Source organism: Anolis sagrei, chromosome 4, assembly GCF_037176765.1.
Source record: "Anolis sagrei isolate rAnoSag1 chromosome 4, rAnoSag1.mat, whole genome shotgun sequence".
In the NCBI taxonomy this organism is placed as follows: domain Eukaryota; kingdom Metazoa; phylum Chordata; class Lepidosauria; order Squamata; family Dactyloidae; genus Anolis; species Anolis sagrei.
Window position 1 is genome coordinate 21,348,249 of NC_090024.1, and position 15,601 is coordinate 21,363,849.

The 15,601-nt window shown below is 45.5% G+C and overlaps 1 protein-coding gene across 1 annotated transcript in view; it reads left to right on the forward strand.

The window, feature by feature from the left end:
* Window positions 1-2,195: 2,195 nt before the first annotated feature.
* Window positions 2,196-15,601, forward strand: part of SNTB1 (syntrophin beta 1) — a 149,156-nt gene continuing 135,750 nt past the window's right edge. The window contains exon 1 of the mRNA XM_060775833.2: window positions 2,196-2,952. Within this exon, the coding sequence (XP_060631816.2) occupies window positions 2,424-2,952 (529 nt within the window). The 5' untranslated portion in view covers window positions 2,196-2,423. The remainder of the gene's footprint in view (window positions 2,953-15,601) is intronic.

Below are 15,601 nucleotides of genomic sequence, written 5' to 3' on the forward strand. Positions count from 1 at the left end.
GAGTTGTAATTTTACAAAGATTCCCACCTTTTCCATCCAAGAGACTGGGAGATTGGCACCCACCAAACTGCAATCCTATGATTTCATAGCATTCAGCCATGGCATTTAAACTATGCTGCAAATAAATACTCTGCGGGGGGGGGGGGGGGGCTTGTGCTGAACTCCATGCATTTCACATGCATCTACACTGTAAAAAAATAATGCATTTTGACACCACTTGTACTGCCATGGCCCAATGCTATGAAACCATGGGAAATATAGTTTTACAAAATCTTTTGCCTTCTATGTGCAGGTGTACGCCGTACAATGCAACAGTGCAAACTATAACTTATATGAGATCCTCTCACCTTTGCAGGAGTCTACTTACACCATGCAGCTGTGGACAAGTCTACATAGGGACCACCAAATGTAGCATTGGCCAAACACAGGCTGTATGGCCATGTTCCAAAAGCATTATCTGCTGATGTTTCACCTACATCTATGGCAAGCATCCTCAGCAGTTGTGAGGTCTGTTGGAAAGTGAAGTTTATCTGTAGTAAGGGCCAGAGTGGTAGAAAGAGCTCTTGTATGTTGGAGGCAGGTGTGTTTGTTGCAATTGGCTACTTTGATTAGCATTTAATGGCCTTGCATTTTCAAGATCAGGCTGCTTCCTGCCTGAGGGAATTCTTTGTTGGGAGGTGTTAGTTGGCCCTGATTGATTCTTGTCTGGAATTCCCCTGCCTTTTGAGTCTTGCTCTTTATTTAGTGTCCTGATTTTAGAGGTCTTTTAAAAATACTGGTAGCCAGATTCCCCCAGGAAGCTACCAACCAGGCTTTGAAGCTGCAAGGCCACTAATGCTAATCAAGGTGATTATTTGCAACACTCACACCTGCCTCAATCAGACAAGAGTTCTGGCTGGTTGCTGCCTGGGGGGATCCCTTGCTGGGAGGTGTTACCTGGCCCTGATTGATTATTGTCTGGAATTCCCCTGCTTTTTGAGTCTTGCTGTTGATTTACTGTCCTGATTTTAGAGTATCTGAATCCAGACTGTCATATATTCCAGTTAAAAGCAGATGATGTGGGATTTTATTCAGCTGTGTGGAAAGGGCCTTGGACCTCATCACACTCAAGAATGAATCCACTTTATATCCAGTTGCTGCCTCCTGCAGAATTCTGGGCATTGTAGTTTAAGGAGGATCATAGAATCATAGAGTTGGAAGAGACCTCGTGGACCATTCAGTCCAACCCCCACCAAGAAGGGAAATCGCATTCAAAGCACCCCCGACAGATGGCCATCCAGCTTCTGTTTAAAAGCTTCCAAAGAAGGAGCCTCCACCACACTCCGGAGCAGAGAGTTCCACTGCTGAACAGCTCTCACAGTCAGGAAGTTCTTCCTCATGTTCAGCTGGAATCTCCTTTCCTGTAGTTTGAAGCCATTATTCCGCATCCTAGTCTTCAGGACAGCAGAAAACAAGCTTGCTCCCTCCTCCCAATGACTTCCTCTCAAGTATTTATACATGGCTATCATATCTCCTCTCAGCCTTCTCTTCTTCAGGCTAAACATGCCCAAGTCTTTAAGCCGCTCCTCATAGGGCTTGTTCTCCAGACCTTTGATCATTTTAGTTGCCCTCCTCTGGACACATTCCAGCGTCTCAATATTTCCCTTCAATTGTGGTGCCCAGAATTGGACACAATATTCCAGATGTAAACAATATTCCAGAGGAGCCTTTAGCAGCCTCACTGAACTACAAACCCCAGAATTCTCTAGGAGGCAGAAACCGGATTTAAAGCGGATTCATTCTCTAGTGTGATGAGGTCAAAAGTGGTGTCAAACGGTAGGCATCCGATAGTGAATATTTGCGACGTTCCTCAATGGCACTCTCTCGTGATTTTTTCCCCATTCAGGTTTGAAAGGAGAGTGTGAGAGCGCATGGGATGCCGTCCACAGACTCCACGCCGCTTCCATTGCGCGGGCTCAATGCTTTGGGTTCTTGGGATGTATAGTTTGGGGAGGCACCGGCACGTTTGGGCAGGAAAGCACCGTGCAAAGCTGCAAGTCCCAACCAAAGTATTGAAACGGGGCGCTTGAAGCGGTGCCAAGGAAGTGCCCTCTTTCTCTCCCAACTCCACTCCGCGCCGACTTGGGCTTCTCCTTCTCCCTCCCCACTTCGCTTGGCTTTCTTGGCCCGCTCCTCCCCTTCGGCGGGAGTGCTTTGGGGCTGGCCCTCCTCCTCCCGGAGCCTCTCTCTCTCTCTCAACCTCTCTCTCTCTTTCCTCCACTCTTTCTCTTTCTCTCTCTTTTCCCGGAGGCGAAAGTCCTGCGCGCCGTGCGCCTTTCTCTCTCCTCCCGGCGCTCGCCGCTTTCCGAAGCGCTCCCTCCTCCTTCCGGGGTGTCGTGGGGATCCCCGAAGTGCCAGGGCTTTTGGGGAGCAATGCTCCAAAGATGGCGGTAGCAGCGGCGTCCGGAGGTGGCCTTTGGGGACCCAACCGGAGCGGCGCGCTGGAAGTTTTGGTGCGCGACCGCTGGCACCGGGTCTTGGTGAGCCTGGGCGAGGAGGCGCTGGTCCTGAGCGCCGAGGAGGGGGGCGGCGGAGAAGGCGGCCTCTACAACGGGCTCGGGGCGCCGGGCAGCCCTAGCCATGGCCCCAGAGCGGGCTCGGACTCGGCTTCCGTCCGGACGGCGTTCACGGACCTGCCCGAGCAAGTGCCCGAAGCCTTAGCCAACGCCAAGCGGCGCGTCAAGGTGCTCAAGCAGGAGGCGGGCGGCTTGGGCATCAGCATCAAGGGCGGCAAGGAGAACAAGATGCCCATCCTGGTCAGCAAGATCTTCAAGGGACTGGCCGCCGACCAGACCCAGGCGCTCTACGTGGGCGACGCCATCCTCGCCGTCAACGGCGCAGACCTCCGCGACGCCACCCACGACGAGGCCGTGCAGGCGCTCAAGCGGGCCGGGAGGGAGGTCCTCCTCGAAGGTAGGGCTGAGGCTCCTGCTCCTCCTGGGCAGCATCCGGCAGGGCTTGGCACCTCACTGCCTTAGGCGAGCCCTCCGTGTCCCAGTAGGATAGTCTTCCAAGATACCCTAGCTGGCTGTGGAGCCCTATTCTTGACCCGCATCTTCACCCGCAGTGAGGGCATTGGTTTCCAGGTGGGGGTTGGCTTGACACGCCTTCCTCTTGGCACGTTTCTCTCTTTCACCCTCCATTCGTCCCTCATCAAATTCTACAGCACTGCTGGTCACAGCTGACCTCCAGCTGGAGCAGTCAAGGGCCAGGGCTTCCCAGTTCTCAGTGTCTATGACAGAGTTTTTTAAGGTTCACTTTGAGTCCATCTTTCAATCTCTTTTCCTGCCCACCAACATTCCGTTTTCCATTCTTGAGTTCGGAGTAGAACAACTGCTTTGGGAGATGGTGGTCGGGCATCCGGACAACGTGGCCGGTCCAGCGGAGTTGATGGCAGAAGACCATCGCTTCAATGCTGGTGGTCTTTGCTTCTTCCAGCACACTGAAGGAGCCCCCGGTGGCGCAGTGGGTTAAACCCCTGTGCCGGCAGGACTGAAGACCGACAGGTCACAGGTTCAAATCCAGGGAGAGGTGGATGAGCTCCCTCTATCAGCTCCAGCTCCTCATGCGGGGACAAGGATGATAAAAATATCAAATCATCCAGGCATCCCCTGGGCAACGTCCTTGCAGATGGCCAATTCTCTCACACCAGGAGTCACTCCTGACATGACAAAAAAAAAAAAAAGCATGCTGACGTTTGTCCGCATGTCTTCCCAAGAGATTTGCAGTTTTTCCCGAAGGCAGTGCTGATGGCATCATTCCAGGAGTTGCATGTGATGTATGTAGACAGTCCACGTCTCACAGGCATATAGCAGGGTTGGGAGGACAATAGCTTTATAAACAAGCACCTTGGTATCCCTACAGATGCCCCGGTCCTCAAACACTCTCTGCTTCATTCAGAAAAATGGTGCACTCGCAGAGCTCAGGTGGCATTGCATTTCAGTGTCAATGTTGACTTTTGTGGAGAGGTGGTAATGTTACACCATTAAGCTGTATTTCTGGCATTGGAGAGGGATTGGCTGGGGACTGCTGGAACAGCACAATTGTTTTTTCAGCACCCCCATTCCAAGGGAGCGAGCAAGGAGCTTTGGGGGAAAGCAGGCTGAACACAAGGCAATCTGGTATTTCTTTATTTATCGTGTCAGAAGCAAACCAAACAGTTGTATTGTATTTTTTTAAAAAACACAAAGTTTGCAAACTTGGCATTCTATTTATTTATACCCCATGCTTTTCGCAATAATGGGAGTTAAAGAAGCTTTGCAATTGTGTGCCTTTCTGGAGGTTGCAAAAGTATGATAGCTGGGACCCTACGCTAGTAGCTGGGATCCTACACTGGTTGCGCAACGCGGGGGCAGGATTAATGAAGGGAAGTAATGTTAGAGGTATTTGCTGTGAAATGATAAACAATGGCTTACGAAGACGGTAAACGGGGTAGGAATGTTTCCTCTTTCCCTTTCTGGTGAACAATGTTTCCAGTATTCTGACGTAGCAGTGTCTCTTACTTGCTCTGCTGTCTCACACACTTCTTCCCTTCCTTAATTCACAGCTGCGTTATGCAACTAGCGTAGTGTTGGGTCCCAGCTATCATACTTTTGCCCTGAAGGTTTTCACCCTTCAGTGAGTGACTGCATCTGCAATTATTGTGATTGTTGTCGTTTATTCGTTCAGTCACTTCTGACTCTTCGTGACCTCATGGACCAGCCCAGGCCAGAGCTCCTTGTCGGCCTATCACTACCTCCAGCTCCTTCAAGATCAATCCAGTCACTTCAGGGATCCCATCCATTCATCTTGCCCTTGGTTGGCCCCTCTTCCTTTTTCCTGCAATTTCTCCCAGCATCATAGTCTTCTCCAAGCTTTCCTGACTTATCATGATGTAGCCAAAGTACTTCCACTGTGCCTCTACTATCCTTTCCTCCAGTGAGCAGTCGGGCTTTATTTCCCGAAGTATGGACTGGTTGGATCTTCTCGCAGTCCAAGGAACTCTCAGAATTTTCCTCGAACACGACAGTTCAGAAGCGTCTATCTTCCTTCGCTCAACCTTCCTTATGGTCCTGTTCGCACATCCGTAGGTTACTACGGGGAATACCATTGCTTTAACTGTGTGGTTCTTCGTTGCCAGTGTGATGTCTCTACTCTTCACTATTTTATTAAGATTGGTCATTGCTCTCCTCCCAAGAACTACACATCTCCTGCTGGCTGCAGTCTGTGTCTGCAGTAATCTTTGTGCCTAGAAATACAAAGTCTGTCACTGCCTCCACTTTTTCTCCCTCTATTTGCCAGTTATCAATCAGTCCGGTTGCCAGAATCTTGGGTTTTTTTTAAATGTTTCAACTGCAACCCAGCTTTTGCACTTTCTTCTTTCACCTTGATTAGAAGGCTCCTCGGCTCCTCCTCGCTTTTGGCCATCAAAGTGGTATCATCTGCATATCTAAGGTTGTTAATGTTTCTTCCAGCAATTTTAACCCCAGCCTTGCATTCGTCAAGCCCCGCACATTGCATGATGTGTTCTGCATACAAGTTGGATAGGTTTGGTGAGAGTAGGCTGTTAGGAATTGTGGGAGTTGAAGTCCAAAACACCAGGAGGGCCCAAGTTGGCCCATGCCTGCTCTAGAGGAAGGTCATAGTCCCACTCTATTCTGCATCCTACTCTATTCATCAGGAGGTGGTCCTTCAAGATAAGGCTCCCGACTCAAGCGGGAGGGAAAGTTTTACTGTTTTATGGTCTTGGAAAGGAAGGCTGGCACCTGGCTTGACAACAGTCCATGTGAAAGGGATCTAGGAGTTTTGGTAGGCTGCCACCTGAACATAAGTCAGCAGTGTGATAAAAAGCTAATGCAATATATAGTGTATATATAGTGTATAGAGCAGTGGTTCCCAAACTTTGAGGACTTCAACTCCCACAATTGCTAACAGTTGGCAGGGATTTCTGGGAGTTGGAGTCTCAAAAAACTGGAGGAACAAAGCTTGGGAACCACCGAACTAGTCCCACTGTATTCTGCTTTGGGCCATGGGAGGCAGTCCTCCAAGATAAGGATCATGTTTTATGTTTTGGAAAGAACAGACTATGTGAAAGGGATCTAGGAGTCTTGGTAGACAACAAATTGAATACAGGTCAGCAATGTGATGCCACAGCTAAAGAAGCCAATGCATTTCTGATTCTATAGTGTCTATACTGGGGGGTCATCAGTCCCACTCTATTCTGCTTTGGACAGGTAGGTTGGTGGTCCTGAAAGGTAACTTCAGGGGGATAAATGGTTTCCATGTTTTATGGTCATGGAAAGGAAGGAAAAAGCCAGGTAGGTTGCATATCACCTTCCATGAAAATATATATGTGGGTCTCCAGGTGTTTTGGCTTACCACTGCCACAGATCCCAGCCAGTTTTCCAGCTGTTAGGATTTCTGGGAGTTGAATGCCAAAATATCTGGTCAGTGGGAACCACTGATCTGGGCCTTTTGCTTTAGGTGCCCTGGCTAAATCTGAAAGTCTTTGGTAGGATACAGGCTGAGTATCCCTTATTCAAAATGCTTGGAACCCAGAGGTGTTTTGGAGTTCTGATTCCCCCCTCCCGAAGTTTGGAATACTTGTATCTTTGTATCTGTACATAATCTTGGAGATGTCCAAGTCCAAACATGACATTCATTTATGCTTCATATATTTAACTCACACACTTAGCTTGAAGGTAATTTTATACAATAATTATAATTTTGTGCATAAAACAAAGTATGTGTACAACTGGACTCCGGGAAAGCAAAGATGGCATTTTCTCAGCCACCCATGTGGGCAATTTTTGAGTATTTTGAATTCCGGATCAGGAATCTGCAACCTGAAGCACATGATTTTGGCATCACATATGGTTTCTTGTGACATGTTTGTTTTTTAGACCACGTGAGCAGTTTATGGTGCCCTTTGTGGGAATTCTGCTCTTACAAATATCAGGAAAGGGTATCATGCCCCATATCTGCCTATTTTTTATGTACAGATAAGACCCATACATTTAGCAAGGTAAAGGTACAGGTTTCCCCTTGACATTTAGTCATGTCCAACTCTTGGTGGTGGTGCTCATCTCCATTTCTAAGCTGAAGAACCGGCATTGTCCATAGATGCCTCCTAGGTCATGTGGCCAGCATGACTGCATGGAGCACCGTTACCTTCCCGCCAGAGCGGTACCTATTGATCTAATCACATTTGAATGTTTTCAAACTCCTAGATTGGCAGAAGTTGTGGCTAACAGTGGGAGTTCACCCCACTCCCTGGATTCAAACTGTTGGCCTTTTGGTCAGCAGCTCAGCAGCTCAGCGATTTAACCCATTACGCCACTGAGGGCTTCAATATATTTAGTAGGAAACATAATTCTAAACGGAGTAAATATTTCTGTTCCAGTCAGAGTTCTTTGGGCTTAGATTACAATGGCGCTGGTGTGAGACCACTAGCCTGGTCTATTTCTTCCCTAATGGCTTCAGGCAGCAGATTTTAGATGTCTTGAAAGAGCAGCAAATTAAGTTATTTATTTTATTATGATAGATTTTTTTTCTTGCCAGGAAGTGTAGAGTGGTACATTTGGAATCGAAATAACTGATTTTCGCATAAGTTATTATTCACCTTGATTTGGGAAACAGTGTGCAGTTAGTTATTCTGCTTCAGGCAGCAATATGTTTGGGGTCAGCCCCAGAACTGATATTTACTATTGTTGGCTGAGATTATGTAGTGTCTTTCTGGCATTTAGTTTAGCCTTGCATGGTTTGGGCTTGCAAGCTAACTGTTGAAGTTTTTATGTTAGAATAAAAGTGGTCAGTCGCAAGGCCGAACAGGGCATAGGGTTACAGCCTGTGTTAGATGGGGTTACACTCCCCCTGAAGACACAGGTTCGCAGTCTGGGAGTGATCCTGGACTCACTGCTGAGCCTGGGAACCCAGGTCTCAGCAGTGGCCAGGAGAACGTTTGCACAATTAAAACTTGTGCACCAGCTGCGCCCGTTCCTTGGGAAGCCTGACTTGGCCATGGTGGTCCACACTCTGGTTACATCCAGAATAGACTACTGTAATGCTCTCTACTTGGGGCTGCCTTTGAAAACTTCTCAGAAACTTCAATTAGTCCAACGGTCGGCAGTCAGGTTGTTAACTGGAGCGGCATACTACTCCTCTGTTGCGCCAGCTCCACTGGCTGCTGATTGGCTTTAAAGCCCTAAACGGTTCTTTAAAGCCCTAAGCGGTTCTAGCCCAGATTACTTGTCCGAACGTATCTCCTACTATGAACCATCACGACGCTTAAGATCATCAGGAGAGGCCCTGCTCTCAATCCCGCCACTCTTGCAACTGCGATTGGTGGGGACGAGAGACAGGGCCTTCTTGGCAGGTGTCCCTCGTCTGTGGAACTCCCTCCCTAAGGACATCAGGTTGGCTACCTCCCTCCTGTCCTTTTGAAGACCTAACAATTGAAGACCTGGCTCTGTGGCCAGGCATTTGATTAGATGAATTGACAATAGGAAAGGAATTTGGGTTTGCGACATTGGATTTCCCGGCTTGATTTTTAGTTTTACTGGCACTCTAATATTATTGTTAAATGAATTTACTGGCTGATTTGTATGATGTTTTAAAGATGTTTTTACTGTTGTGCTGTTTTAATTGTATCTTTATGAGGTATACATTGCAAGCATCGTTGTCCACCCTGAGTCCCCCTTGTGGGGAGAAGGGTGGGATAGAAGAATATGAAATAAATAAATTAATACTTATTATAATTTTGATGGCAATGTCAGACTGTAATCCCAGGATACTGTTGCTGTTCTGCATAGGTGAAGACTGTGCATTTCCAAATTATACTGATATTGCATTATATGGTTACTGTACACCAGTGGTTCCCAACTTTTTTTTTTTGACTAGGGACTACTTTGACCAGAGACGACTCTCCAACATTACTACCAAAAGGGTTGCAAATCAGTTTTTGGTCAACTTTAGATTTGGTTTGGTTATTTGGGGTGCTGATTCAAAACATTGCATCGGATAGACCACATTAGCTCTAGTTTCTGATCCAGAACATATGCCATCCAGTAGTCACCATCATTATGAAAACCATATTTAATCTAGAGCTGATGTGGTTGTAGTAATCTTTTGTGGGTAGTCAGCCTCCCCCCCCCCCCCAACATCCCCATTGCCTCGGCACTAAAAGAGGGTTTCGCAAGACCAAATGCTTTTGTTGCTGCGTAGTTTCAAGGCAACTGTGTAGTAATGGTGAGGACATGGACCATATTTTGTTCTTGGGGACCACTGGTTGGAAATCACCACTTAAGACTCACATAATGCAGTTCAGTGAAGTTAAATTGTTGACTAGATAATGCCGTTTGAAGCTGCATTATATGGCAGGGCAGGTGGGACCTGAATCAGAACCTGAGTTTCTGACCAGGGCTGGCCTTATCCATAAGTAGTGGGAAGGAGATGCCTCAGGGTGTATCTACATTGCAGAATTAATGTAGTTTGACACCACTTTAATTATCATGGTTCAGTGCTATGAACTCACAAGAGTTGTAGTTTTACAAGCTCTTTAGTCTTCTCTGCCAAAAAGTGCTAATTTCCTACCAGACTATAAATCACATAATCCTATAGCTTTGAGCCACGGCAGGGAAAATAGCATCAAACTACTTTAACTCTACAGTGTAGATGCACCCTCAGATGGCAGTAATGCATTCACCTTAGGGTTGGCATGAGTTGGGACTGACATGGAAGTCATGCGACAACAACGGCATGTCTCTCTAAATGCCAAGGGATGGACTTATAAACAAACATATTTGCATTAGATTTTGGATTCTGAAATTATTCTATCTGAGCAGCTTTTACTTGCTCATAACTCTTACCCATCTCTGTTTTTCTGTGGTGTGTCTGTCTCTCTCTGTGTGTAGGGTCTAATTAAGGGCTTTCACTTTGTGCCAGGTTTGTGAGTGAGGTTTGAATCCTCACTCAACTATGGAAACTCCCTGAGTGTCCTGTTCAAATCACACTCTCTCAGCCTCAGAGGAAGGCAATGACAAACTCTTTCTGAAAAAATCTTGCCAAGGAAACCCTGTGATAGGGTCTTCATAACTCTCAGGCTGTATCTACACTACAGAATTATAGCTGTTTGACACCACATTAGCTGCCATGGCTCAAGGTTGTAAAATTCTGGGATTTGTTGTTTTGTGAGATGTTGAGGGTTCTCTGTCAAAGAGTACTGGTGTAACAAAACAACACAAGTCCCAGGGGTTGAAGCCAGGGCAGTCAAAGTGGTGTCAGGTTGCTCTAATTTTTCAGTGCGGATGGCCTCAGCTTGAAACACATACAGTAACAGTTGCATCTGAAGAGGGCAAGCAGCTGAGCAAAGATATTTCTACTGTTATTTTTGACAGTAGCCCCTAGCAGTATTTTCAAAACAAATCTTGAAAAACAGGATCCGAGGTTCTGTAAAAGTAAGTTAAAAGGAACAGATGTAAAAGAAGTTCAGGGCCTCTTTCTCGTGCCTAGTTTCATGTGTCATTTTGCAAGTTACGAGGGAGTCACTCCTCCATTTCTTCAGCGACTAAAACTTTGCCACCTCATCTGTTCAGAATAGCAAGCAGCAGGTCAGGTCAGGACTTTCTGGAAAGGTGTTTAGATAAAGCCACAAAGCAAACTGTTTGCTTACCCCCCCCCCCCCCCCAACACACAACCTCTCCCTTAATATCAGGAATACTCAGTTTTGCAACTACAATACGTTTAGGCTGCTTTCACAAGTTTGCCTCTGCATTTTCCATAACTGTTAATGATTTTTTAAAAGGAGGAAAATGGAAAAGTTTCTGCAAGGAGCAAAGTATGAAAATGTCATATCAATACAACAACTGCACTGCCTATGTTTCTTGGAACAAATCAAGATTGGCCTATAAAGTGTTGTGTGGTTCAAGTCCTGTCTGCCCAAATACAGGGTGCACACACTGTAGAACTAATTCAGTTTGAAACCACTTTAATTGCCATGGCATAATGTTGTGGAGAGGGCCCCCTGGAGGCACAGCTGAACTGCTGAACTTGCTGACCAAAAAGTTGGTGGTTCGAATCTAGGGAACAGGGCAAGCTCTCGCAGATATGCCCAGCTTCTGCTAACCTAGCAGTTTGAAAACATTCAAATGTGAGTAGATCAATAGGTACTGTCTTGGCGGGAAGGTAATGGCATGCCATGCAGTCATGCCGGCCACATGACCTTGGAGGTGTCTATGGACAACACCAGCTCTTCAGCTTAGAAATTGAGAGCACCACCCCCCAGAGTTGGACACGACTAGACTTAATGTCAGGGGAAACCTTTTTCTTTGCTTTACTAATGTTGTGGAAGCATGGGAGTTCTAGTTTTACAAGGTCTGTACCCCACCAAAGAGTATTGGTCGTTAACAAAACTCTAAAAAGTAATGGTCAGCGACACATCCATGTCATTAATTGAGGTATACCTGTAGCTGCTTTCTTCTTTTTCTCATTAGCAATGAGATAATATTCTGAAATAAGTTCCTTTCCAACCTAATATTTTCAGATGTGCGCCTATAAGTCACTTTTTTGACTTACGGTGATCTCAAGACATTCATAAAGTCTTATTCATAAATGAAATGGGATGGAAAAAGTCAGCGTAGTGGCTTGAACATTGGGCTATGACCCTAGAGACCAGGGTTTGAATCTTTGTTTAGCCATGGAAAATCTATTGGGCAACTTTGGGCAAGTCACACTTTCTCGGTCTCAGAGGAAGGCAAAGACGAATCCTCTCTAAACAAATCCCATGGCCTTAGGTGCATAACAGCAAAATGTGGGTTGCCAAATGGAAAGAGTGCAGATGTCCTTGTACCTTCAGTAGTTGTGCAGAAAAAGCAATGTTTGCAACTACAACTTGAATGACAGGCTCTGTCTTATTTTGCATGTGGTCACCCCGAAAGAAGTCCAACGATAATGCATGACGGTTATGTCTTTGTAAGAACATGAGCGGTCACACTCTTCAGCCCTGTTTTGTGAGGACATTATTGTTCTTACTTGCTGTCAATTCAGCTTCCATTCATGGTGATTCTACAAATGGCACACCTTCACTTCTGAAATGAGCAGTCCTGCTCAGGTCTTCCCAGGGTTTACAGCCAGATAAGTGTACATATGGTTGGAGCTTTGGCGACACGTACAAAAATCCCTAAGAGATAGAAGGAGCGTTCAGCTTCCGAATTTGAGCTCTTTGTGCAACAGTCTAGAAAAGAAAAGGTTAATGAATGCAAAGAAGCTTCCCTTCAAACTCACAGAGATTAAGGATTGTGTAACACCGAATTCAAGGCTTCGTTGCAATTGAGTGACAAGGTTGCCAGATAAACTCTACCTAGATAGTGCTTTTATTTGAATTGGGGTTTGTGTGGCAAATAAGGCTGAGTGGTGTTCTCATGCTTATTTCACCAGATTCTGTGTCATAATGTGAAGGAAATCACAACCAAACAATAGAGGAATATACGACAGGGATTGATTTGTGCCACCTCACAGGAGAAACTTGAAGGCTCAACCAGTATTGCTCCCCTGCTTTACCTCTCACACCAGGAGTCACTCCTGACACGACCAAAAAAACAAAAACAAACCTCTTTTAAAGGAGTCCCCAGTGGTGCAATGAGTTAAACCCTTGTTCTGGCAGAACTGCTGACCGATAGATCAGCAGTTCAAATCTGGGGAGTGAGGTGAGCTCCCATCTGTCAGCTCCAGCTTCTCATGTGGGGGCATGAAAAACCTCCTACAGGATGGTAAAACATCCATGCATTCTTTGGGCAGTGTCCTTGTAGACAGCCAATTCTCTTACACCAGATGTGACTTGCAGTTTCTCAAGTTTTCCTGACATGGAAAAATAAATCTGTTAAATATATATTTCACTTTCAAGAAAGTGGCATTTCATGAAGGGCTCTTTATAAACTTTACACATACGACTCCTCTCAGTCTCTGTCAAAGTTAGCAGCAAGTGCAGGCCTCTGGGAAATGAACAGGCAGCGAGTTGTGGAAACTTACTCTTTATTTGTAGACGGAGAGAATGCCCTTGCTTGCACACACAAGTTCATTGCTGCAGAGGGTTTTGACCTCCAGTTTGTTTGCATTTGTGAAGGCAGGAGTTTGGTCAATAGGCATAATACCTTCCATTTATATCTCCTGCCTTCTTTTGAAGAGAGGTATAATGCACTAGACATATAGAGAGAGAGAGAGAGGGAGAGGGAGGGGGGGGGGGAGAATGCCTGGAAAATGTTTGAATTAAAAGTGCTTCAGAGGTGACGAAGCAAATATACATTTTTTTCGTTTTTGGTTGACACATCCCAGAATGCCCCAGCCTGCATAGGGTTTTGAAAGTTGTAGTCCTCAAGAACAACTTTGTTCAGGTTGCTGTGAGTTTTCCGAGCTGTCTGGCCATGTTCCAGAAATATTCTCACCTGACGTTTCACCCACATCTATGGCAGGCATCCTCAGAGGTTGTGAGGTCTGTTGGAAACTAGGAAAGTGAGGTTTATATATCTGTGGAATGTCCAGGGTGGGAGAAAGAACTCTTGTCTGTTTGAGGCAAGTGCGAATGTTGCAATTGGCCACCTTGATTAGCATTGAATGACCTTGCAGCTGAAAAGCCTGGTTGCTTCCTGCCTGGGAGAATCCTTTGTTGGGAGGTGTTAGCTGGCTTAAAATCTAAAATCAGGAGAGTAAATAAAGAGCAACACTAAAAAAGTGGGATTCCAAACAGGAAACAATCAGGGCCAGCTAACACCTCCCAAGAATGCTTCTGGAACATGGCCACACAGCTTGAAATGCTCACAGCAACCCAGTAATTCCGACCATGAAAGCCTTCGACAACACAACTTTTCTAAGCTCTGATTCCATGCTTCGCCATGATAACTGCTTCTTTATTGTTCAAAATGAAGAAGAAAATGACATTAAAAATGCTGGTTCATTCTGCAACTTGAGGCTACATGCATGGGTGCATGTGTGTGGCTACACAGCCCGGCTGTGCTGACACTAGATTGGCGTAGCTTGACAAAACTAATGCCACCCTTCCCTCCCTGACCCATGTTTTGCTCCTAAAACAAAAGGAAAGTCTCCTTACTGTTGCAGGAAGCTATCCTATTTCTCTCTTGTATCTCTGTTGTGTCATATCAGTGATGATATGACACAGATTTGGAGAGGGAAGGGAAGCATGAAAGAACAACAGGGAAATGTCCTGCAAAGATAAGGGGGCTTTCCCTGTTTTTTAGGGGCAAAATGAGGGGCATCCTATCTCCTTGGGCTATATGAAATCAGGGGGTGGCTGTGGAGATGCCACCTGGTATCATGGTTAGCAAGCCTGTGCCCATAACCTGGATAGTAAAGGTAAAGTAAAGGTAAAGATTTCACTGTCTAGTTGTGTCTGACTGGGAAGTGGTGCTCATCTCCATTTCTAAGCTGAAGAGCCGGCGTTGTCCATAGACACCTCCAAGGTCGTGTGGCTGGCATGACTGCATGGAGTGCCATTAGCTTCCCGCAGAAGTGGTACATATTGATCAACTCACATTTGCATGTTTTTGAACTGCTGGGTTGTCAGAAGCTGGGGCTAACAACAGGAGCTCACCCTGCTCCCTGGATTCAAACTGTTGGTCAGCAAGTTCAGCTCAGTGGTTTCACCTGCTGTGCCTCCATGGGTCCCCTAATAACCTGCAAAGTAAAGATCCTGCAAAGTAAAGATCCGGAACTTCAAGTAAGATGTGGATCTTTGCAGGTTCTTTTTTAACCTGGGTGTAAACAAGATTAGAAGGTATACCCCAGGTTATTCTGCATTTGGATGTCCTAGACTAATGTGACATCTACATTTTCTATACTGCATTTTCTGACAGTGTAGAGAGGCTAAGTTGATGGGGATTCAAAACAGATTTCCTTTGGTGGTGATATTGTGAACTTGGAGCTGCTTTGGAGGTTGCTACCCAATCTTAGAACCTTCTTCTTATTTCTTAAGATTGGTCCCTTTCTTCTTTCTATGCAGCATGCACATGTTGTGGGGATTCCAATTCCATATCATTGTCTTTGCTGGCAGTCCAGCAACATTAGCAGGGCCACGCTTTACCTACTTCTGTTTTAGAGAGCCAGTAAAAGGCTTTTATTGTCATTTTGCATTTTGTTGCTCTTTAATATTTATGCTGCTCTTAAATTTTATTGTTTGCTTTTATAAAATTCTCCTTTGTTTCATGGTTTTGTGGGAAGTTTTCATGTTTCCATACTATATCACCCTGGCAAGCCAGTAGTGTAGATGGCTTTTTGAAATTTAATAAATAAATGAGCCAAAATAATGCTTGCAGTTTTTATAGGTGGATGATTGTTTTTAATGATATGCTTTCAAATGACCTTTAGTACTGTGGCTTGTTTAATACCATTTTAATATTTGTGGTGTTTTTTTTTATGTTTGGTTGTTTAAAATCTTGTTGCCTGCAGCCTTGAGCCTTAGTTTTAGTGAGAAAAGTGGAATATCAATCAAATAAAAAGAGATTGGCTCAGGGAGAAGAAACTACATTTGACATTCCATAAAAAGTGGTTTGGTTTTCTTACTGTGTGTGGGCACTTT